Source organism: Melanotaenia boesemani, chromosome 18 (genome assembly GCF_017639745.1).
Source record: "Melanotaenia boesemani isolate fMelBoe1 chromosome 18, fMelBoe1.pri, whole genome shotgun sequence".
Lineage (NCBI taxonomy): Eukaryota > Metazoa > Chordata > Actinopteri > Atheriniformes > Melanotaeniidae > Melanotaenia > Melanotaenia boesemani.
In genome coordinates, this window is record NC_055699.1 from 24,290,267 (window position 1) to 24,316,873 (window position 26,607).

Consider the following 26,607-nt stretch of genomic DNA (forward strand, 5'->3'; position numbering starts at 1 on the left):
ACACACACTCTCAGATCGTAGTGTGTTGTGTGTTAATTATTGATGCCGGGAGGTTTAATTGGTGTGTGTGTTGAATAATGCAACGACAGTAGTGCTTTTTACTGTCGCCACACCACAGAGGCACGCTGCTCTCTGTGTGTGTGAGCATGAATATTCATGAGCTCTTGTGGTTAATTTGTCGCTTGTTTGTTAAAAACAGAAAGATGCAAGATGTTCTGTTGCCTCTCAAAAAAACTCAGTGTGTGTTTGTATGTGTATGTGTTGGTAAATGCCAGCAAAGGCACTGATCCACAGCCATTTGCCTTCTGTCTGCTCTGTTTAAGATGAGTGTGTGTGCGTGTATGTGTGTGTGTGTGTGTGTGTGTGTGTGTGTGTGTGTGTGTGTGTGTGTGTGTGTGTGTGACCACTTATATGTCGCAGCTGACATAAAACATATTTTCTTTTCTTCTCAGGAAACAAAGATCGACTGCGTTCGAGTGGCAACTAAAGGTAAGATTTTTCTTTTGAAACGTTTTAGATGTTAAAAAATTACCTGAGTTCTTTTTATTTTCTATTTTAGACTATTCTTTGTTAGTGGTTAGCATCATTAGCTGGTTGGAACCAGTGTTGATAACTTCAGGTCCCTTAATAACAATTTTTTTCAACCTCAGCCCAAAAAAAAAGTTGAGATGTGGTGTAAACTGTTAATAAAAACAGAAACCAATTATATATATATATATATATATATATATATATTGGGTTTTTTTTTTTTTTGTCTAATTGGCAACAGGTCACAAATGACTGGGCATAAAAGGAGCACTACATCCATCCAACTGGATCTAAAAGTTTTGCAACAATTTCAGGAAAATGTTCTTTAACACAGAATTGTGAAGTCTTTGAAGACCCCACCATCTTCAGTGTATAATATCATAAAATGATTCAGAGAATCTGGAGGAATCTCTGTGTGCACAATATCACAGCAGAGCAGGACTCTGTAAAAGACAACAGAACCAGAAAGATATTATAATGAGAGCAGTTTTATTGGTAATTTGTCTGTGGAAATATGATATATGTAAGTTCAAAAAGTTAGAGGGAAGCGGCCTGGCATGGAGCCCAATGCTAATACAAAGTGTGACATTGTAAATTTCAGATTAGTTTATTACATCACAAACAGCATTTACCTATTTTTTTTTTTTTTTAATCAAAATTTAGCTCTTAAAATTAATTTTGGGAATAGTTTGCAGCACTGTTTGGACCTGGCTTTGATCTCTGCTGATTAGCACTTAACTGTTATTTTAGCTGCGAGCTGGCGAGATGACGGCCAGGCCATTCAGTACAATGAGACACAGATGGCAGTTTGCTGCTGGTGCGCTAAGCTAATGGTTAGCCCACCAGTCCCATCCAGAAGTGTAATGGCCCACAGATGGCTGCTCATCGCCAACACCTGTCCCGTGCTTTGTCCGACTGTCCATCAGTAACAGGATAAAATGTCCTACACATGGACACACGTCCTCAGCTATGTGCTGTGCTAACACTATGCTAAGGCTAATGACTGGGGCTGAGTGGGCATTCAGAGAGCAATAACACAACAGCTAAACCAGCTAAAAACACAGTTATGTCCCCTGGTGAACATCCAGGATTATCACACACACACACTGGCTTTAATCAGCTTTTATTGGAGCTCAGTTCTGGTGGCTAACGACACCAGATGCTGATTGGTTCTGTTGGTCCCCCAACACCTGTCAGTGATGCAGTGACCCCCCCCGGTCAGTGAGAAGCCTAATGCAAATGTACAGGAGAGGTGCACATTGGCTGAATGTTAACTGACACCAAGAAAACACACATTCAGGGTAAAACATTCATTTTATTCTTAAAACAAAAGCACACGCACATACACACATGATGTAAGATATGAAGGACAAGAAACACTCATAGCTGTCAGAATGATTCAGAATAAGATTAAACTGCACCAGAGTTCCCTTAAATGAAGCAACTGAACAACAAATTTTTTATGATTTTTTTACAATTTAATTATTATATTAGTCGTTAACAACACTGTATGTAGCCCCAGTTAAGTTGGAATGATGTGTAAATGTAAATAAAAAAAACAGAATGCAATGCTTTCCAAATCTCATCAGGTCCTATTTTATTCCCAGTAGAGGATCAACAATATATCAGATGATGAAACTGAGGCAGTTTTACCATTTCATGGAAAATATGAGCTAATAGTGAATCTTATGGCAGCAACACGTCTGTAAAAAGTAGTTCCAGGATTGTGTAGCTGTGTGTAGCATCCCCTCTTCTTTTAACAACTGTCTGGAAACGTCTGGGATGTGAGGAGACCAGTTGCTGGAGTTTTAGGAGAGGAATGTTGTCCCATTCTGGTCTGATGCAGGATTCTAGCTGCTCTACAGTCCTGGACCTTGGTAGCTGGATTTCTGCTTCCATGATGCTCCAGATGTTTTGTATTGGTGAAAGGTCTGGACTGCAGGCTGGCCAGTTCAGCAGCTGGAGGATCATGTGTGGTTTTAATGCAGTGCTGCCTGAGGACCCCAAGACCACCAGCATCCAGTTTGACCTTCAGCCTTGTCCCATGCGCACAGAGATTCCTACTGATTCTCTGAATGTTTTCATATTATACTCTGTAGATGCAAAGTCTTCACAGTTTTACTTTGAGAAACATTTTTCTGAAATTGCTCCAAAATATTTAGACCGAGTTTGTCTCAGATTGGTGAACCTCTGTCCGTCTTTCCATCTGAGAGACTCTGCCTCTCTGAAATGCTCCTTTTATACCCAGTCATGTTACTGACCTGTTGCCAGTTAACCTGATTAGTTCTCAAATGCTCCTCCAGTTGCTGTTTTTCCAGCCTTTTGTTGCTCCTCTTCCAACTTTTTTCAGGTGTGTTGCTGCCATCAGATTCAAAATGAGGTCATATTTTCCATTAAATGATAAAATGTCTGTTTCAATATCTAATATGTTGTATATGATGTAGTGGTAATAAAATATGGGTGAAATCTTATTTGTTTTTACTTGCATTTTACACAGTTTTCAAGCTTCCCATGACTTGGGGGTGAAGACTGCTCAAAATAATAACGGGAACACTTAAACAACACAACTCCAAGTCAATCAGACTTCTCTGAAATCAAACTGTCCACTGAAAAAGCAACACTCATTGACAATCAGTTTTACATGCTGTTGGATGGAATAGACAACAGGTGGAAATTATAGACAATTAGCAAGACACCCCCAGTAAATGAGTGGTTCTGCAGGTGGTGACCACAGACCAGTTTCTATGCTTTTTGTCTGATGTTTTGGTCGCTTTTGAATGCTGGTGGTGCTTTCACTCTAGTGGTAGCATGAGACAGAGTCTACAACCCACACAAGTGGCTCATGTAGTGCAGCTCATCCAGGATGGCACATCAATGTGAGCTGTGGCAAGGTTTGCTGTGTCTGTCAGCGTAGTGTCCAGAGTATGGAGGCGCTACCAGGAGACAGGCCAGTACATCAGGAGATTTGAAGGAGGCCATAGGAGGGCAACAACCCAGCAGCAGGACAACTACATTTGCCTTTGTGCAAGGAGGAACAGGAGGAGCACTGCCAGAGCCCTGCAAAATGACCTCCAGCAGGCCACAAATGTGCATATCTCTGCTCCCCAGACCTGAATCCAATTGAGCACATCTGGGACATCAGGTCTCGCCCCATCCACCAACAAGGAGTTGGTGGATGCTTTAGTCCAGGTCTAGGAGGAGATCCCTCAGGAGACCATCTGCCACCTCATCAGGAGCATGCCCAGGCGTTGTGTTATTTTAGTGTTCCCTTTATTTTTTTGAGCAGTGTATATTTACTACAGAAAGGTAGAACCACTATCCAAGTCTTGACGTCTCACAGATGTTTAATTTTAAGATATTTATAGATGGGCCACTTTGCGTGGAAGATATAACAGTATGGACATTTTAAAGACATATAAAGCCTGAATCAGCATCAGGTGATGTAATGTACAGGTGTACTTAATTCATCACCTGGAAGGTATGAATGTGTCAGAACCAGTGGATTATTTTTAAATCAACTCGCACAGAAAACAACACATATCAGAAATCCAATGTGACAGTGAACACAACACGATGTAGATCAGATTAACCTTCAGCGATATAATCTGAGGAATAACTTCCATCCTGAAGATGCAGCTGAATCAGGTTGTACAGGTAAGCACACCTGAACAGCAGCTTGCTGCTGTCTGTCTTCTGTGGACAGACTGGTGGACACAACTCTTCTCTCTGCTTCTGCTGCTTGATTGATTACTAATGTCTGACCATTGATTGGCTGATTAATGAGCTTCTCTTTCAGGTGTGTTTCATGAACTAAACGACTTCCTGTTGACCTGAGTGGCGCTCTGCTCTCCTGTAGCTAGAAACTGACCACCACACAGATGAACAGACTGATCTGAAAGAATGAAAGAAAAACAACACGTAGCATAAAGTGACATGTAAAATGTGACTTAAAATTAATTTAAAAGCAAATAAAAATTTTGGATTAGAAAGAAGAGATGAAAACCACCTGAATTTATTAATGCAAGAAAAGAATTTAGCAAAGCCCAGAGAATAACGGTAGAACTGTATACACAGTAAATGTATGCATTATAAAATTTAAAATAACATGCAGGTAAAGTTCATGATCCAGAAAGCTTTGAGAAAAGGGTTGTATTGAACCCACAATCAGAAAAGATTTAGACAAAATAAAAAATATAAATAAAAAATATTTCAGGTTTTTCATCACCTTCATTTAAGACATGCAAGACAATCAAAACAAACAGGGTCCCCCTTCTAGTTCAAGGTTGGATCCTTTTTTCCTTTAGAACTGCCTTAATTCACTGTGTGATAGATGGAAGCAGGTGGTGGAAACCTTCCTCAGAGGTTTTGCTCCATGTTGACATGACAGCATCACACAGTTGCTGCAGGTTTGTCGGCTGCATCCATGATGAGAATCTCCCGTTCCACCACATCCCAAAGCTGCTCTACTGGACTGAGATCTGGTGACTGTGGAGTCCGTTGGAGTCCAGTGAACTCATCGTCATGTTCTAGAAAGGAGGTGGAGATGATCAATCAATCAGTCAGTCTTTATAGAGCACTTTTCATACAAAAATGCAGCACAAAGTGCTTTCCATGATCTGAGGTTTGTGACATGGTGCATTATCCTGCTGGAAGTAGCATCACAAGATATTGTCTTCTGCTGCTGTAGACCATCGGCTTCAAGGTTGGACGTGTTGTGTGTTCAGAGAAGCTGTTCTGCATACCTTAGTTGGAACCAGTCCTTCTTAGACGTTTCCTTTTTATCATCTCTAACTAGTCTGCCCATTCTCCTCCGACCTCTGACATCAACAAGACATTCTGGTCCAGACAAATGCTGCTCACTGGCTGTTTTCTCTCTTTCAGACCTGTAAACCCTAGAGATGGTTGTATTGGAAAATCCCAGTAAATACTCAGACCAACAACCATGCCACGTTCAAAGTCTCTTAAATCCCCTTTCTCCCTCATTCTGATGCTTAGTTTGAATTTCAGCAAGTTGTCTTCAACATGTCTACATGAATTAATGTGTTGAGTTGCTGCCATGTAATTGGCTGATTAGTTTGGTGCTGCAGGTCTGAGATGAAGCTGATGAGAAAAAAAATGTATTATTCTGAGTGTTGGTCTCACAGCAGCTGTTTAACTTGAGTGGTCAGTGAACGTGGAGGTGAGCAGCTGCAGGAGAGCAGACGCTGCATGTCACTAATACCTCTGCTACAGCCTGTCTCTCTCTCTCTCCTGTCTGTCTGTACGTCTGTCTCTGCATGCCTTCCTGGACGAACAGCTGCGATAATCATCACCCAGCTCACCACGCCGTACATTCGCATCGCTCCGGCAGCTGGCGACAAGCAGCTAACAGGTCAGAGAAAAACATCTGTGTCACGTCTGTGTGTGGACAGATGTTAGCTTTTTGTGTGTTAAAGTTTGTTCAAGTATTTTCTGCTTTGTGATGTAGAAGAACACACAATTTATCTCGGAAAAGAAAACTTCACACACACTCACTGTGCAGCAGAGACCAACAACACTTCTAACAAATCTGACTTTTCTGTCTAAGTTTCTGTGTGCACGTGTGTGTGTGTGTGTTCTCCAATTCAAAGCACACAAACTAAAGTGTGAAATTTCAGCGTGTGAAATATTCAAATAACCAACATTTAATTAACAAGGTTCAGACACTTCTTATATATATATAGCCTATATTAAGAAGAGAGCAGTGTTATTTAAGAAGCTACGAGGAATTGTGGGTCAAACTTATTTTCTTTCTTTTGATAAAGGATGCTCTGGTGTTTCCTAAAGGAGATAATGAAGGACGCATTAGAGCTTCTTTCCTGAGTCTTTACAGGACATAAAGTATTCTGGCACTGTGAGGTGGAGGAGGAGATCCGTAAATATGCAACCATGTAGAGACATGCTGTTGTTTCAATAAGATAAACAACATAAGGCTGTTTAATTTTTAGCCATTAGGGAGGCCATTTGATTATGCCTCTCCTATAAAATGAGACGGCACCCTCATGTTGCTGAAGTTAGTTTTCGAAATATGACATACATGAAGGGAGATTCCACTGCTTTTTTTTGGGGGGGGGGAGGGGGGGTCCTTGATCACATTGACCAGGTCCTGCTGAAAAACTGTTAAAATCTGGACTGAATTATTCTAACATGTAGATTAATTAATACGTAGTTTCAGATTTTTTAAAACCTATATTATATGTGTGAGAGAGTTATTCCCATCAGTGTGCATGAAAACACGTATTCTGAATGTCGGGTAGAAATTATTCTTACTGCACGTGCCTGTTGTGTCAGCCATACATATGTATTGCACTGTTTGCTTTACTCAATACAGTTAATTTGGGGAAAAAAATTACATGTAGTAGAAAACAGGGCAAGACAAAAACCGAGTTAATCAGTGTTTGATATAAATAAACTGCTTGAGAATTCAAAAGACTTTAAAATGATTAATGGGATTTCTATTCAAAGTTTATGAGGAAAATCGCATTTGAAAGACACCCTACTGAGCTGATGAGGATGTGCTCATAGTCAGTGATGCACAAAACACTTGTTCATTGTACTTTCTCAGCTATTTGCCAATTCCCATTTAAAATGCAATTGAGTTGAGTAGATTTACTCCCATCATAAACTCAGGTTCATATTCAACATTTTTCCTCATTTACTATATACCTTTATCATTAACCCTTCCAAGCTGCAGCCTTTTGAATTCTTTATATCTAAATATTTTCTGTGGAAAAACTCAGGCACCTAAAGGGTTAAATAGTGTTGCTAAATACAGCCACCTTTAATTTAGACAAGGAAAATAATTTTTGAATAATCTTTTTTTGTGCTGCAGTAGAAAATCCTAGAGGAGTAATAATTCAAGATTTCCTATACATCTCTATTTTTTATTTGTTTATTTAGTTTGCCTGATTGCTCATGCAGCTTCCTTGATGTTTCTGCTCAAACTGCTTTAGGATTAGATTCTAAAATCAGGTCTCGGTTTCTTTTAATTCTCATAACCAAATATTAAAACATCTGTCCGGTAAAAGCACATTTTTAACGAGTTTTAAAGGTTAAAATTCGCCTTCTTCAACATAGTGACTCATAAATCCATCTGAATTGCTGAATAAATTGGAAGTAGCAGAATTTGTTTAATAAATTCCTATCAATACAATCAGATGTTAGAGAGAAGAGCTTGCAATCAGTATGATTAATTTCCTTCTTGCATCGTTTATCTTCTCCTTTTCCTTTTGTTATTTCCCTTTCATCAAATCTTACTGGTTCCTCTTCAGAACCTTCAAGGTACTAATGTTTTTCCACCTTTTCATCAGGTGTCTATTACAAAGTTTATCTGATTTAGTTTGTTTTCCTAAATATCAGCAGCACAGTGTTTATAAACCCCAGCTGTTCAACACATTTTCACAGCGGGACATTTAACGGAAATTCATGTGGCATTCAGACACTACATGGTGATGTTAAAAGTTTTATTTTTTCTTTATGGTTTACATTGTGTTTCTTTCTGCAGCAGTTTGTCACATGACCACAGGGGGCAGCAGCATCTTCATGTGTTGCCATGGTTTCCAATAGCGATACAGTTTCAAAGTGATTAGTCATAGCAGATCAACGACCTCCGTCACATTTTAGTCAATACCAACCAAACGATGTTGCTTTAAACCATCAGTTTTCACACTGTGTGTGTGTGTGTGTGTATGTGTGTGTGTGTGTGTGTGTGTGTGGGTGGGTGGGCTGCAGCCAAACAGGTGGACACACAAACACACAAGCTCCCACAAAATTACATTTAAATATTTACCAGCCTGAAGGTGGAAACTTTCCACCGACTGTGTGTATAACACACACACACACACCAGCAATTGTTCTCTTTAAGCATTGCAACACACACATCCTCACACTAATACACACACCTCCCACTCAGCGTGACTGGCTGAAGCCCCGAAGCACAAAACAGCTTCACTCTCACATAAAAACAGCTTGTCTATGGCCTGCTGTGACGTACACACACTGAAACACACACTGACACACACACACATCCACTGAAACACACACCAAAACACACACTCACACTGAAACACATAGTGAAACACACACTCACACTGATAAATTCTGTCTTCAAAGTGTTTTGATAGCCTTTAAACTGAAAACAGCAGCTCTCTGCCTCAGAGGGGGTGATGCTGTGTGTGTGTGTGATGAAACACAGATTCAGGCGGCTGATAGTCGAGCTTGTCTGACCTTGAAGAGACAAAATGAAAACAGAGAAAATAAAGTGTTTCAGTGGTTCAGAAAGTGCTTCGTTGCAGTGCAGCAGAACTGGTTACCCTGGGTTTTGTACTGGTTCTGTACTACCTGCTAACACATATTTTTTAGGCTGTTTCTGTCCCAGTTAGAGTTAGGCTTCTGTTCCAGAGATGGTTCAAGAGATGGAACTGGTTACATTTAGTAGGTACCAGTTGTTCTCCTCATCTTTGAGTACCACAATATCCCCACTTTGCAGAACTGTCCCAGCAATGTAGAAATGTTCCCTGAGTTAAAAAATGTCCCCATCATTAAGAAATGTCCTCGAAATGAGGAAATGTGCTTTGACATTATAGAAAAAATATATAAATATAAATATATAGACGAAGAAATGTCCCCACACTGTGGAATGTTCCCTGAGTTTAAAAAAATGTTCCCATAGAGTAGAAATGTCTTACAAAGTTTAAATGTCCCCACAGTGTAGAAATGTCCTCAAAATGTCCCCACACTGTAGATATGTCTTCACAGTGTATATATGTACTCACACTGTAGGTATGTCTTCAGTGTAGAAATGTCTCCACAGCTTAGAAATGGACCCCACAGATTATAAATGTAAAAATATGTGTCCCTACAATTTACACGTTAACACAGTGTAGAAAAATCCCTACAGCGTAAAAACGTCCTCCTGAAATGTGTCCCTAATGTGGAAATGTCCCAACAGCATAAAAATACCCTCAGTGTAAAAATATCCATGTGGTCCTCAAAGTGCTCTACGTTCTTACGTTGTAGAAAGTTTCCCATTTTGCTTCCTTACATTGTAGAATTGTCTCTACAATGTCGAAACGCTTCCACAGTGTCTAAATATCTCCACCCGGTAGAAATGTGCCCACAATGTTAAAATATCCTCACGGTGAAGACATGTTCCCACTGTATAGAAATGTCCTCACTAGCATGGAAACAAAATCCAATCCCCACAAGCGCAGGTAGACACACACGCTGTGTGACTGATGGCTGTTGTCAGCTTCTGATTGGAAAAGTGGAGTAGGTCTAAAATGACACATTACAACGCTCGACAGCGACGTTGTCCTGAACGTTTCTCATCTACAGAGTCACCTGGAAGGATATTACACCTGGATGCACATGCACACAAACACACATACACACAAACACACAGCGGGGTAATGGGTTTTTCATGGGACTGACATCCCATCACATTATACAGTCAGAGGAGGAGGACTCTGCTCATCTTCATCTCCCTCAGTGCCTCTGTGGTCTGTCTCAGTCAGAACAGCTGCAGCTCAGCACACCTGCATCACTTACTGGTGTCACAAACTGGTTTCACTGGATTCAGTTGCACTCTCCACTGTCTTCATGTCCATGTCATGTAATCTTTATTTAACCATGTTATAAACAAAGGGAACCAGTGGTTGTCATAGAAACTCTCAGATAATGTAAATAACCTAACCAGAACAGTGACACCACATAAACTGGTTCTGGCCCACAACCTGGTTTATCTGCTGTGGGTCTCGTGTGTCAGTGTGTGTCTGAACACAGGAAAGTTCTAAATCTTGCATAATGGTTCTAGGAGCCGCGACCAGGAAACCAGAACCAGAACAGGAGAAACAGTCCGATCACACAGTGAAGATTGCCGGATCCATTGCTGGCATCCTGCTCTTCATCATCATCTTCCTCGGAGTGATCCTTCTGATGAAAAAAAGGTAAGAAAACTAAACACAGAGAAAACAGCTGTTTGTTGTTAGTCTTTTTTAAGTTTCTATTGATCTTCAGTGAAACACACAGGACAGAACCTTGTAAACCTGAGCCAAATAAAACGGTTCTGTTGGTGGTTTTTGGGTTCTGTGTGTGTTTACCCCCTTAGGAGTCTGAGCCTATTTTGGTCTTTAAATACCTTTGATTTTTTTTTTCCTATACCACATAAAAAATGTTTACCATGTCCATGTTTGGTATCTTTTTTTCAGCACAACTTTGCCTTTATGATCTGATATATTTAACCTACTTTAACATATTAGGCTCAAAAAGTCACAGAAATTATTGAATCCAAATTGAAAATATTTCGCAATTAAGATCGGCCGCTTGGACTGCTTTTCTCTGTGATGAAATAACAACAAATGACAAATATATTGAAAGTAACGTCTCATTCCATCCCACTTTTACACTTGGATACAGTAAGTATTCTTGTGCAATCACATTTAAATTTTTATATCTTCAGTTTTACATGGTGTATCATCAAACAAAAACTATGAGAGTTTCAAATCTGCACTTTCCAATAAGTTGAGAGCAGTGCTCTATGTGATCTTGTCTTTTTGTTACAGCACCTTGATCTGATCACGCCAACAAAATCATAGACCTTTAAAGCAATCTGTTCAGACTCAAGCTGAAAGAACTTTCTATGCCATCAAGAGGGGTAGTTTAAACCTTTTCATGACCTGATCAACAGGAAAAATATTCATGTACTTACTCATTCTGATGGTTTCTGCTTTTTTTTTTTTTTCCATTTTTACAAACTGTATTACCACTGGACCTAGAATCACAAACAAAATCCGAGTAGTAAACATGTTTCACAAACCATTTGTATAACTTAGAATGCAAATCTAAATATTCATTCATTCATTTTCTGTACCGCTTAATCCAATTAAGGGTCGCAGGAAAGCTCTAGGCTTCAGTGGTGCAAGTAACAGGCCGGAGGCAGGTACACCCTGGACAGCTCAGCAGTCCATCGCAGGATCAACTTATGCAAATATAAATAGTTGTTTTTAAAAGCTAATTTACAAATTTATTAAAACAACTAATTTTTATACAACTTTTTACATCAAAATGCAGCAATGTCTTAGGCTTTTTTGTACAACCATTTAAAAAATAATCCAGAAGACGCAACAAATTATTTTTTCCACTCCAAAAACCAGTTCCTGTCCACTAAAAGGTTGAGAGAACATCACACACCTGACATTGCCAGGATGTGTTAGTTCTCCTGTCCACCCGCAGGCAGCACATTGATCTGCTTTTAAAGGACTTTGGTCGCTCCCACAGTTTCTTCTTTTCCTCAGCAAACAAATGCTTCATGTTGTCATATCATTTTTTTGATTGGTTGATGTGGTACATTTGTTTTTTTTTGTTGTTTTTTTCTTTCTTGCTTGCAAGAGCTTTCATAAGAATTGCCCATTTTTACTGTTTCTTCCTTCACCAAACATGCCATTAATTCACCGGAAATATTAATATTGTACATTTTTTATCATAACTCTGGTAAAAGCTTGTTTATAGTTTGAAGTCTGCAGATATAAACTGAAATGGACACTGCTGCTGTGTCTTGCTGCTGCGCCATCTGCTACGCCTGGCTTAAATTTGATATGTGATTTGGAGACGCCAGCATGTCCATTGTTCCCAGTGAGTTAAAATGGGACAATATATATATATATATATATATATATATAAACAGAACATCAGTATGCAAGATTATAGCAAGCCTAATTTCAATCTTTAGTCCCTTGGCACTTCGACACAAAACAGCTATCTGCGGACTGAAACCAATTACTAATTATTTGAGGAAATCAAATAACCAATCAGTCAGTTCTAATCTGAGTTGTATTTCTAAATTGTTTTTGATTTTGTTTCCGAAGACCTTCTTTGACATGGAAACATCCACACAGCGGGGGGGCACACATAACCTTTAAACTAAGAAGTACCAATGTAGAGTCAGAAAGAGGATTTGGTGTGGAAGGACTATTCAAAGGTTAACACCAACGTTATTCAGTTTTACGTAGCTGTTGAGTGCAGCTGGACGAGGAAACATCAAAAACATCATCATGTCCTCACACTAGCTGCAACAGTCAGGAAGAGGAGGATGGCGAATGGGGCAGATTGCGCTAATCACCATTAAACTGTGTCTGCACTGACTTTAGTCTCCAACATCAAACACACAACCCTGCTGGGACACACATACGCTAATATAGCACACACACACACACACACACACAGAAAAACTTCAGTGTTTGGAGAACGCAGGAGATAAGAGAGAAATTTAGATGAAAGAGCGTTTTTATTCTTCTCTCAGTCGCCTCGAGCTGAATGGCTTCAGGCTACAGAAACACACATCTTTATAAAGTGTGTGTGTTAAGGGTGGTGGTGGTGGTGGTGGTGTTAGGGGGAGTTACAATGTGGTGAGTTTGAGTCTGGCTCATCTGTTGGGTCGATCAAGCTCTGATCTCTTTTACAGATATTAGAGAGAGCGAGAAATGAGAAGCACTTGTTCAGTCTCTAATGAGGTGTTTAATGTTGACGGGGTGTGTTTGATTTTCACTCTGTGACCAAGCGGAGGTCAGCATCATTACAGAAGGAAGCTGCATGGTGCGGGGGGAGAAGACTCCTCCAGTCAGGACATGAAATACATCCTGTCCTTGTTACAATCATGTGGAATGAAGACCGTGTTAAGATGAGAAGTGGAACATCTTCAGGAACCAATAAATCTAGCTGACGTTCGTTCTCTGGAATGTTTTCCACTTGTGAATAACTGTAGAATGATAATGTCATGTGATTTTTGGGAGGATCATGTGACCAGCATGAATGTCAGATAATATCAGGAAAGGCCTGTCGCAATAACAAATTTTGCTGTGCAATAAATTTTCCCAGAAATTATTGTGATAAGCGATAACATTAACAATGTAAGCGATAACAATGTTGTCTTTTTGAGACCATTTTCAACTAATATAATGACAATGCCATAATAATGCAAGTCCATCCTTTCAAAGATCAATAAACTTTTATTTTTAAGATTTTACACTGGAACTGGAAGAAATTTTAATTAAACCAAAAACAATAAATAGAATGGACTCTCAGTTCCATTAACAATGAATGAAAACCAAACACAGCAAAAAGAAGTATGATAGATAATAAAGTGTCTGTACTGTAAACAAAACTGCCCTTCAAAAAATATATTTAAAAAAATTTTGAACATGGAGCTCAGATAGGGAAAACCGGTAAAACTGCCAGTTAGTACCATTGTATTTAAAAAAAATAGAACCAAACATAATATATATATATATATATATAGTGCGCATCGTTGCTGTTTGTGAAGCTGAAATATCTCCCCTCATCGCTGCATGTCAGACTGATATATGAGCAGTGAGTGAACCGTGCCCTGTTGTGACGTGACACTGTGCTTTTTCACATACACCTGGACACCGGCCCAAAAGCGGCGGTCCTCCTGTACCTCTCGATTAGCCGGCATTGCTCTTGTATTGCTTGTGTATTTCAGTGGGAGAAATTAGAGGTTTCGCATGAGAGCGTGAGAATCCACCCAAATGCCCGAGTCTCACGGCCAATTTGTGAGAGTTGGCAGCCCTGTAAAACAAATGCGGCACATTGGCTCGTACAGGTTAAGCGGTTCACCACGGTCCCGTGCTGCAACATGCTGCTTCAAGTATGACACGAGAGAGCTCATTCTACGACAAACGAGAGCATTCAGTCAAGATACTACAAAGTGAAACCTGTTGTCATACACAGTCTATGGTAAAGTAAGCGAGAAAAAAAAAAACTAAAATTATCGCAACTGGCAAACTCATTGCGCTCATTTTTTCTCAGTTAATTGACTGATTGCTTATCGCGACAGGCCTATGTCAGGAGTGATTGGATTGTGTCTGAGCCCCCACACACTGAGAGCAGAACCTTGATGAGGCCAACAAGCTCATCCAGTGTGGTGAGGAAGGGTGATGAAGACAGTGGGTGTTAACATGGTGATGAAATGATCATGATGATGAAGACGGGTGATGGGTGATGAGAATGATAAGGATAGAGTGATGAGGAAAATGATGATGTGGTGATGAGGATGATGATGGTGATGAAATAGATGAGGATCAGCTGGTGATGATAAATAAGGATAATGGGGTGATGATGGTGATGATAATGATGGGGGTGATTGGGTGGGGAGGAAGAAGATGAAGGGAGTGTTGAGGGTGATGAGGATGATGATGAGGGTAGTGATGGGTGATGAGGATGATTAAGGATGATGATGATGATTAAAGTTATGAGCATGATGATGGAGTGATGAAGATGCTGAAAGGGTGATGAGGATAATTGGTGATGAGGAGGATGGAGTGTTGAGTAATGAGATAAATGAAGGTGGGGTGATGAGGGTGATTAAAGATGATGACAATAAGATTGTTGAAGATAAGGATGGAGTGATGAGGAAGATTAGTGTTGATGATAAAGATCATAAGATCTTTATTATTCATGAGAATGGGGCGATGAGGATCATGATGAAGGTGATAAAGTAAATGACGCTGGACTAATGAGGATGATTAAGAATGATAATGATGATGAGGAAAATGATGGTATGGTGATGAAGATGGTGATAGGGTGATGATGGGGATAATGGGGCGGCAATGATGATGATGATGATCGGTCGATAAAGATTAGGAGGGTGATGAGGATAATCAAGGTTGTTATGGACGATGATGAGGGTGTTGATGATGGTGGGGTGATGAAGATGTAGAGGAATGTGATGGGGTAATGCAGATAATGATGACACGTTGATGAGGATGATAAAGATGAGGACGAGAGTGATGGGGGTGTTGATGGTGATCAGAATGATGAAGATGAGGACGAGAGTGATGGGGGTGGTGACAGTGATGAGGATGATGAAGATGAGGATGAGAGTGATGGGGGTGTTGACGGTGATGAGGATTGTGATAAGGGGATGAGGATGATAAAGGGGTGTTGACGGTGATGATGATAAGCAGGAACATGGGGGGATGGATGGTGATGGGGTGATGATGATGATAAGTAAGATGATGATTAGGATGATAAGGAAAAAAATAAAGGGATGAAGATAGTGATGGGATGATGAAGTTGGTGGGGTGGTGGTGATGGGGGTGATGGAATGAGGATAATGAGGAAGGTGTTCTGAAGTTTGTATAAGAGTTCAGTGTTCCTTTTCTAACTGTGATGACGATGGCAAAGTTCAATCTGTCATTTTCATTTCACACATTCACCTTTTAACCAATCAGATTTGTCTCCTGCTCTTTGACTGACACCTGAACCAGCCAATCACCGCTCTCCTCCACCACTTCTACACAAAATGATTTAATTCATCTCTTGATTTCTTTCCAAGACATTAATCTGTTGTTTTTCCTTTTTTCTGTTTTTCTTTCCCTCCATTTCATTCCTCCCTCCGCTCCGCCCCCACCCTTCAGACGAAGAAATTATCACTCCTACACTTACTACCTGTAAGTAACCTGTTTGAGCTGTAACCCCACCCTAACAACTCACCTGTAAGCCTAAGTGTGTCCTGCCTGCTTATCTGATCCTGAACCAAACCATCCACCTGTGAGCCCATAGATTTCATCTTCAACCTCTGACCCCTTTAAACACAGAGTCAAACCGGCATGGCCTATCTGAGCTCGCTGCCTGATGTGAGCCACGCTGCAGTAAACAAACCCTCCCCCATCCTTACCTGCACTGAAACTTGCCTCCCTCATTGGCTGCTGTGCATCTGTATGCTCTCCATGTTTACTGTATTTAATTCTGATCTGATTTTCAGGACATTTTATTTGGGTTTCTGTAGATCACATGGAGTTTGTGCATTTGATCTGTAATTAGTCCACTCCTGCAGACCAGACATGCCACAAACAAGCTTCGCAAGCATTGTTTTTGTCAGATTTATTTTTTCTTTGAACACACATAAAGCCAAAAACATAATTTAATGTTCATACACCTGCAGCGTCATTTTCTCTAAACTAAAATCCACAAGCCGTGCCCAGTTCCTTGCCCTGACAACAAACCAAATTTAATGAAAATCACATCTGAATTGTGTTGAAATATGTTCTGTGTAGAAAATCACAGCTTTGATATGATGGACACATGGACATGTGTCTCCATGGCAAACACAGTATCTAGGCTTTCTCAAATTCATGTTTGTCTGCATGCACACACGTGTAACTCAGAACAGGAAAAGTCACAGCTGTTGACCCTTAACCCAACCTGACCCAGGTCTTTAATGGTCAACATCACCCTGCCTCCTGCTGGTGTCTCAGTTTTTAGCTCCAAACGGAGCAGGTCTGATCATATTCATCATAATCATGGCCCCTGCTGCCTTAGACTGTCCAGGTGAGCTTTATCTGACCTTCACCTGTGACCTCTCCTTCATCATTTCATGCTTCACATGTGACCTCTGACCTGATTCTGGAACTCTAATGGTGATTGGTGATGATTAGGAAACCATGGACCACTAGAAGCCCTCAGAGAGCACAAACCTCCACCAAGCCATTATAAATTTCTTTTGTCAATGATTGTGGGCATTATTTTTGAGCTAGAAGCTTTAATGGTAAAATTATCCCTATCTCCTCAAAATAAAACTTTCTTCAAAAAAATTCTGGATGCAGGCAATGCTCCAGATCACCTGCATAATCTGAAAATTTGATCAAAATTGTCAATACGTTTTTGAGTTCTGTTGCTAATAGACAGACATATAAACCAACCCGGCTGAATACATGACCTCAGCCTTGGTGGAGGTAATAAAAGAATGCCTGAGTCTTGATGCTGGGGCTCATTCACACCAGGATAGGCCAGAATTGGTGTAAAATATTTTAGCACCTTTGTTTTGGTTTGGTTTGCTTTCACACTGCGTTTTGTTTAAGTGAACCAAACTGCCTGGACAGCATCATGCAGTTACAACTGTTTGGTAGGGGATAGGTATTACCTATAATACAACCACTGACCAAGAAGAGAGAAGAAAATCCAGCTCATCGATTGGCCAGGGTCGAAAAAGATTCATTTAGTTCAAGTAAACAATACAGCAACAACGAATTTATTTAGTTTTGAGGTTTCTGTTTTTACTTTGACATTCAAACCTAATGCAGTTTTCACCAGAATCTGTCCAGTATGAGCAGTATTTAAGGCAGCAAAATATCCATCATGTTACTTTACGTCACCTCCTCTCTTTGGTTCGCTGGATGGTCTGTTTGCATTCACACTGCAAATGAACTGCACCTGCGTTTACATGCAAGCGAACCGAGACCTCTGGTTTTCAAACACTTAAGAGTTCACTTCTTTGGCGTGGAATGTAGGAAACATATCTCAAACAGTTGTGCTGCTTACAACTGAGTAGTAAAATCTGACAACGCTGGTCTGCCTGCAGCCCATAGCTGCTGTTTATGGAACTAGGTCCTGTCAAAGAACATGAAGTGGATTTCTGGAGAATTTTCTAGAAGTGATGGCACTTGAAGAAACAGAACCATGGTGGATTGTTGTGGTGGTCATGTTGCTGTTACCACCACTCTACCACAGATGTGTTCACAGGTGATGGAGGAAATCAGGAAACTCATCAGAATCTATTCAAAATGACCAGGCAATTAAATGTGAAGTTTTTGGTCATACAGGAATGGACAAATAAGATTTTGAATAAATGTTCAATTGGAATATGTTTAATGAAAATATCAGTCACACACTGATCAAATTCTACTCAATCTTCATAATTTCTGTTCTGCCTAAGAGGGTTGTTGTTCATCTAGAACAAATTTGGTCATTGTGGACATGCTCAGCTGTATGACCTGCTTGACCTGCACCTGTTCAAAGAGAACAGGGTCAGATCCACGTGTTAAGTGGAATGGGATTTTCCTTGGGCCTTATCAGTTACATGAACAACTGCTAAGTTGTTTGGAAAGTTTTCCTGGAGGTGAATTTAGTAAGGACGACCCTGCAGAGGCACAAGGATAATCATAGCATAAATTAACACCTAGCAATCCGTCAAACGTGTATTAAAATTCAATTTGGCAGGTATAAATAAAAAAATACGGCCACTTTGGTGGGTCATAAATTAGTGATGTATCTTTGAAGTGAGAAGGAAGTGCTGCCTTCCATCAGGGACAGTTGCATCTTCAGCTGCTGATGCCCAGCAGGCGGGACTTTCATTTGATTTACACACCATACAGCCAATCCCATACTAGGAAGACTGGGATTATACCATTATGTACAAGAAGGAAGTGGTACAGATGCTCCAAAGACACTGCCGTGGTACAGGTCAGGTTCACAGAGCCACAGAGAAAGACGGGGTAAGCTGAATTTAAGTACAAGCATGTTAGGTAAAGTAAATATATAAGAAAAAGCTGAAAAATAAGCAGCATCTAGCTGCATTTCAATGATATTGGATACTAAAAATCTGAGAGTAGAATTTTTGATGTGAGTTTCAGGGTATTTTGTAATTGCCTGAGCAAATAGCAACTAAATGAGGACAGAAATTTAACTGAAGAGGTGTAAAGAAAACAAAAATGTGGTGGTGAATAGATGATTGAAATTAGTTACTGTTCAAATTTTTATGAAAAATCTGTAATAGAAGCAATTTAAGGAAACAAAAATGATTAATGCATTCAGTTGCAATGATAATTAGAATTTTTTTTTTCTTTGGAAGAAAAGGTAGCTAGTGGGCATTTAGGTTGGCCGGTAATTTTAGGAATTTGCTAGTCACATTAGCTAATGATCTCAAAAGTTAAGCCCTGATGACTGCAGTGATTTTACATTTTCTACCATTCATGTAATTTACTTTTTCTTCTTTAACCATAAACGTTTTCATCTGGTTCTGTTGTGAAAAACATTCTAATTGTAGTATTTATCAGGTGTAAATGGAATATTATCTCAAAGATGAAGTCTTTCTGACTTTCTGACCAGATAGCACATTAGTTTGGGCCTAACTTGGGTCACTTTTGGGACTTATGTCTCAGTTACTGTACTGGCAAGTGCTTTGTGGGCCAGATTTGGTTCCGATGCCAGTTGCTTTCCTGGAAACGGGTTACCAAAAGTGTCTTGTGGGCCACATTTAATCTAGATGTTAGTTGTTGGTTGTTAGGACATATCTGGCTGTTTCAGACTGACACTGATTTAAACTTCAGCACAATGTTAGTGTGTTCTGAACGGGCTGTCAAAGATGAGGAACATTACTTTTAGTTTTTGTTCAAACTTCGGAAATGTCTTTGGACAGAGTTAGCTTCATGATGTGGCACAAGTTAACCAGCACACTGCAGGAAACACTTCATATCTTTGATTACTTTAATTTGATTTAGTTGAATTAATGGGAAGCTGTGCAGCTGATGCTAAAATGTCTGAAAACTGATCTATAAGATTTTGTAACGATTCATTAATCAATGATAAAGTAACCAAGCATTAAATATGGTGCAAAGAAAGCATTAAAAGTAGTAAAAGGCAGCAAAAAAGCTGAAAATTACAATAAAATACAATTTCTTCATGTCGCACAAACATTTCCCATCAGATATGATGGGATAATGGGAGTTTTATTTCATCCCCATGATCATAGATCAGATGTCCTTATTGATTATCTTTGTTGCACCAATGAAAACATTCATAATCTCACACACAGAAGAAGAAGGTTTAGACTGATAGATCTTGCTACTTTAAATCAACCAAACTCAACCTGCTGTAGCCACTACTATGTGGACGGCCATGCTGTTTGTGCGCGTGTGTTCTTGTAACAATCATTTGATCAGACAGGTTTATTACAGCCAGCTAATTCTATTAACCCTGCTTCAGTGCACACACTTACACACACTCACACACACTCTAACATCCATTACCACTAACAGCATTGTGCTGTCGCTCATTAGATTAGCCCAGATTAGCCTTGACATGTAGCGGGTGTGTGTATGTGTGTGTTCATGTTAAGTGTTGTTAAATCAATCAACCATTGACACCTTGCTGATGATGTCATGCCACACGCAAATATATACACATAAACATTAAACCTCCTTTCATATCAGAATAAAATCTAATAAAAGCTGCTCTGCTGCAGCGTGCTGGTAAAGCAATGTTACCTCCTGCTCTCTCTCTCTTTCTGTCTCTCTCTCTCGCTCACTCTCTCTCTGTCTATTCACCAGTCTCAGTGAGTGGAGGTGTGTGTGTGTGTTTGTGTTGTGTGTCAGGTGTCACAGGTGAGAACAGCTGATTGGTCAGAGAGCTCAGCTCTACAGGAAATTAAAAAGCAAAAACAAATCTGCAGAGAAACTCAACATCTTTTTATTTCTGCAGGACCAGAAAACTTCTGCACAAAAAGTCTTCCTCATTCAACACTTCCTGCAAAAATCAATTTATCTTCCGCATAAAATGTCTCCCACACACATACTGCATAAGACCAACCGCACAAAAGACCCACTACGCAACAAAACATTTGCACCAGAAACCTATCAAACAAGAACTATACCTCACAAAATGTACCTCACAAAAAGATGATTGTATAAATAAACCTACCTAACAAAATGCCTACCGAACCAAAGACATCGTACCAAAAATATACTGCAAAAAGAACCTACAGCATAAAACCTACCATGTTCTTTCTCTGTCAGTGCCTCTTCTCCTGCTCATCTGATCACCTGTTTCACGGCCTTGCTTACCTACCTCATGTGCTTCACCTGCGTCTCGTCAGCTTTTCTCGTGTGTGGGTGTATAAGTTCCCCTCTTACTTCTCGTCTCTGCTAGTTCGTCTTGTTGCTAGATCTTCAGCGTTTCAGTGTTTCTCTAGCATTTTCTTCCTCATTTCCTTGAGACTTCTTCGAGCTTTTGGACTACCCAAGCCTTAGATCAGCATTAAAAGAAGTTTTGTTACAACCTGAACTGAGTCTGCATTTTGAGTTCACTTTGTACCTTATCACCACACTAAAAACTTAATGCACAATGTCACGAAATACCTACCACACAAAACATCTACTGCAAAACACCTACAGCACTAAAAACCTGCCACGAAAAAGACCTACTACACACAAAAACAACTATTGCACAAAGCGTCTACTGCGAAGAGCTACCACACTAAAAACCTAATGTACAAAAAATAACTGTACAAATAAACTTACTGCCAAAACCCTGTCGTACAAAATACTTACCAAAAACAAAAAAGCACCAAAAACCCACAGCAAAAAATTTACAACACAAAAGAAACTTACAGCAAAAACAACCTACCACATAAAATGCCTAAAGCAACAAAAAGAACTACCACATAAAAACCTACCTCACAAAACACCTACTATAAAAAGAAAACAACCTACCCCAGGGAAATCTCTAAATAACAAGTCAGACTCAGTAAAAATGCACCCCTGGTTTTGTTGTGCAAAGACACTGAAAACCTTTTGATGGTTTAGATGCCGTTTGTTCTAGTTTCATGGCTTTCTTGTATTTTTAAATCTTTACATTCATGTTGTGTTTATGGGCATCTGTTATGTTCAAGTATCAGATTTTTAGCTCAAACATTTGAATCTCAGCAGGTGCAACATGTCACATGTTTTATTTTGTCCAGATGTGTTTTGACAGTAAATACAGAGGTTGTGTTGTTGTTGCTTGTGTGTTTACGGCTGAATCACAGAAGAAGAAGAAATGCTGCAGGTTTTTGCAGTCTGTTTGAGCTACAGAAGAAGAAAAGGGAGACATGAGGAGGAGGAGGGCAGCACCTCGCCGCAGGGCATTTTCACCGTCCTCCATCTTAACCCTGACGTGCATGCTCCAGCTTTTACTGATGTTTAAAAGCCTGCTTTTCACTGTTATTTATATATTTCAGCAGTTTTCAGGTCAGGGTTAAACTTTGCAGCGAGTGTGAGTCCGTGTGTTTGTGTGTGAGCAATCGGCAAATGGATTTTATTCTCTCAGAATAGAAGGACAGCAAACATGGATGGAGTGGAGAAACGGACGAATGAGAAGATGAAAGGATGTTTTAAAGATGGTTTTTGCTCTGCAGAGCTTGTGCAACACAAGGACAAAAACAGAGGTGGTTGGAGAGAAAATAAGTCTCCACAAATCCACCAAGAAATCAGGGAAAGGTGCTGCAGAAACACTGAGAGTCTCCTGTTTCTAACTTTCCCTCTTAGTGACAGCAGATGCTCCAACAGAAACAAATAAAAAACTGACAAAAATCTGTTACAAGTCAGTTTAAAGCTGTGAAGGAATGTGAAGCAGTCAGCTGATCAAGTTATTGAACAGAACCTGCTAAATCTGATGAGTGATGCAGCGTGAGAGGAAAATATTGACGAGTGGAGGACGAATAAAACGACAGCGACTCGAAGCCTGAGTGACTTTTAATGACTCTTGCATTTAAAAAGCAGAACTAATTCATAAATTTACGAGCCTGCTCAGATTCTCATTTCCAGTTTAGTTACGGCTCATTAAACAAAATCTAGCTGTCATTCCACCTTAAGAGCCTGCAGCATCATGCAGACAAGCTCACACAAAGACGCCATGCTACCTTAACAGACAAATAGCACTGTTATAACTCTAATTTAAAATGAGACACATACATTGAGTTTAGAGCCCTTAAGTTCCACCTCAACAGGCATAAAAACCACATTCATACTACCTTAACTGAAAGCATTTGATCATATTCTTATTATAATTATTCCACCTTAATCACCACAAGGAATAAAACTAATTGCTATCCACCTGCAACTGCAACTACTAACCTAAAAACCCACCAATACCACCCTACACATACCAGCTTAAATAGAATCCATATCACGTTCTGCCCATACCACCTTAACAGAGACTTTAAGTGACCGCCTTAACATGGATGAGGCACCGTTTACAATGTTTTCATCAGTCAGAAACACACAAATCAAACCTTGTTGGTGAAGCTCAGTGAACTTGGTGAGCACCAAGAAAACAAGTTGTAAGAATAAAGGTTTTTAATCAGGAAGAAGTGAAAATGTTTTTCTGCCGCAGTGACTCATGAATGAATCAAACTGTTAATGTGACTCCTTCATCGAAGGTCACGGCCACAAAAAAACAGCACAACACAAAGAGAAGGAGGGCAGAAGATATCTCCCTCCGGTTTTCATCCCCTTTTCTCTAATGTTTATTTTAAATTCAGTGACCATCACGAAGCTGTTGTCAGAGCAATGTTTACATGAGAATCAAACCAGGAAAAATTCATGTCAGTCTGCTTGTTTTTGTCTCTACAGGAAGTTGGCAAAGAAGAGAAAGGAAACTCTGAGCTCCAGACAGGAAATGACACTGATGGTGAACAACTCCCAGCACACAACCGTGGTGGACACACACACGCTGAATGGGCGCAGTGAGTGCACGTCTTACATAGAGATGAGAAAACATGAGATAGAGAAGACGAAAACAGGCGTACGACAACAAAAACATTAATTACAGTTTTAAAAAAAGATCATGCTCCAGAAGAAAAGAAGGAAGGGGGTGCAAAGAGGTGAAAACAGAGCCTGCCATGATGGAAAACAAAGACACATTACAAGACATGAAGGTTGAGATAAGACCTGAATGTGTCAAAGATGAGATTAAAAGATGGAAACATAGACAGGAAACGCATCATAAGATGAGAAATGAGATTAGGAAACATGAATGTGTCAACAATCTGATAAAAGGAGATAGAAAGCAAGGATGTGAAACAGATCTGGAGAAGTTAAACGAGATGAGAAGATATTGTGTCAAGGACAAAAGGAAACATGATGCATAACAAAAACATGAAACATCAAATGAGATGAAAGATGAGATGAGACATAAATGTTGCAAAGATGCTATTAAACAAGATAGAAAATAGACATGAAAATAATCCAGAGATGAATGATGGGGATTGGGGAGACATGATGTGTCATAGATGAGATGAGATGAAATGATGGAAAACAGATATGAAGTCCATCAGGAATGTGTCAAAGACAAAGACATGAAACACGTCAAGAGAAATGAGATGAGAAGACGAATGTGACAAAGACAAAATGAAACATGATGGAAAATGAAGTCCTGACACACATCAGAAGAGATGAAAGTTGAGATCAGAAGACATGAATATGTCAAAGATTTGATGAAATGAGATGTAAAACAACGATGTCCCAAGATAGTCAAGCTTTAAAAGAAGAGAAAATGATATTAATCGAAATGACAAAAGAAAGAGACAAAATTAGAAAAGATTCAAGATGAGACAGAAGAAAGACAAAAAGACCAACGAATGAGAAAAACAAGATGACATGAAGAAAAATAATCCAGACTAAACTGAGAGAAACTGAAAGCAAACAAAACATGCCAAGGGGAAAATGTCACGAGAAGAAATTAGACAAAACTCTCAATTTCAGTGAAAAGACACTGAGTCACTCCATTAAAACAGGGCAATGAGAGACATGAGAAAACTTTCTCATCTCACTTTTTTCACAGGATTTTCTCATCACCTTTTTTTCTCGTAACATTTTTCCAATTTCTTTTTTAATTCTCATCTCTGAGTTTGTTTTCTTTTGGATTTCCTCATCTATCTGATGGGCTCACCTGTCTTTTGTCTCCATGTATTCTCCAACTCTCTTTTATTTCATGCGTTTTGTCCTAAAACACAAAACAAAAAAAAAATATGAAATGAGAAAAATGAAACCATTCAATTAGAGACATGAAAAGATGAGAGATGAGACCATGAGAAAGAGAAGAAATCTAAAGTAGAGATGCCAAGTGAGATCAGGAACAAAAAGAAAGGAGGGGAAGGATGGACGGATGTGTGTCTCTGGAAGACATTTGTCTTCATGCTGCAGTTTTAACAGCTTTAATATTTAGGAATAAAGAGGCTGAACTGCTGCAGGTCATATGACCGAATGTTTTATCATGAAGTGATGGACTGTCAGAGAGGCAGCCGGAGGGGACGGGGCTGGATGATGGAGGGATGATGGAGGTGTAGAGGACAGAGGAGTCGACCTTCCCTCAGGCATTCACCTCCTTTGAGCTCTTCGCTGTCTCTTTCTGTTCCTTTGTTCTTTATCTTATTGTATTTTTCCTCTTCTCTCATTCTATCTGCAGAAGAAGTTAAAATTAATTTGAATTTTTCTGACTAACTTTGAGCCGAATGATGTTCTCTATGCATAAACACCCTCACAGATGTATTGATTCATTATTCAATTAGTTGATTATTGTTTGAATATGACAGTTATCAGAGATTAATTTCAAAACTTGAAGATCATCACAGTTCTGTCATTGGTCATCAAAGATCCGCCACTGCAGTCACTCTGCGCTGAAAGCTGATCATTTCTCACCTTTTTATCATATTGTCAATAATCTGTTGTAGCTGTAATAGTGATGTAGATGATCAATATCATCATAGTCAAAATCCCAACACAACATGACTATCAAACACTGAATCTTGTGTTTGTTTCTGTGCAGCCGTGTCGTCTCCATCCTCCTTCACCCTGAAGACAAACACCATCAGCACTTCTGTCCCCAACTCCTACTACCCAGGTAACACACACCTCCACGTCTTCATTCTGGCATCATAAACTAAGTTTGAGCTGAACACAAATTAACAATAAAAAGGCAAAGTGGTGCTTTTAGTGGAGGTGAAGTTGTGATGGAGGCAGGGACTCGCAGCTCTGATGGTACTTGAGCACAAGTGTGTGATTCACTGAGCTCAGGTCGTCTGCTGCTTTTAAGAGCTTCAGCTGAATCACGTATGTTAATGTGGAAAGAAACACTGAAGCTCTGTCTTTAAATGTTTTTTGGTGACTTGAACTCATCTGCTGACAGGAAGTGATTAGTCTAAAATTATCACTGAGTGTGTGTAGCTTCTGAATAAAACAGGTCGTTGCAGCAGAAACTGACATTTTTATTCATGTCAATCTGACTCATGTTTTCCACCAAAACAACAACAGCTGTCCCTGCACTGTTTCACCTGAATGAACCTCCACCTGTTCACTCCTCCCACCTGAGAGCTGAAGCACCACACAGGCACTCAGAGACATTTCATGGTCAGAAAATTTGCAGACTCCTACTGTCTACAGACAGACAGAAGCAGATGTTCAAGTGGAACATACCTGAAGTCTGACTCACCTGACTGGTGGACTAACCGAT

General features: G+C 39.7%; 1 protein-coding gene across 12 annotated transcripts in view; it reads left to right on the top strand.

Moving 5' to 3' along the window:
• LOC121628798 (receptor-type tyrosine-protein phosphatase mu-like) overlaps positions 1-26,607 on the top strand; it is a 165,821-nt gene that overhangs the window by 93,551 nt on the left and 45,663 nt on the right. For 5 of the 12 annotated variants that reach the window (XM_041968107.1, XM_041968109.1, XM_041968112.1 and 2 more), the window contains exons 17-22: positions 453-489; positions 5,825-5,899; positions 10,361-10,493; positions 15,981-16,013; positions 23,730-23,842; positions 25,924-25,998. In XM_041968107.1, the coding sequence (XP_041824041.1) occupies positions 453-489; positions 5,825-5,899; positions 10,361-10,493; positions 15,981-16,013; positions 23,730-23,842; positions 25,924-25,998 (466 nt within the window). The remainder of the gene's footprint in view (positions 1-452; positions 490-5,824; positions 5,900-10,360; positions 10,494-15,980; positions 16,014-23,729; positions 23,843-25,923; positions 25,999-26,607) is intronic. The other 7 variants (XM_041968111.1, XM_041968113.1, XM_041968115.1 and 4 more) reach the window with 3 other exon arrangements.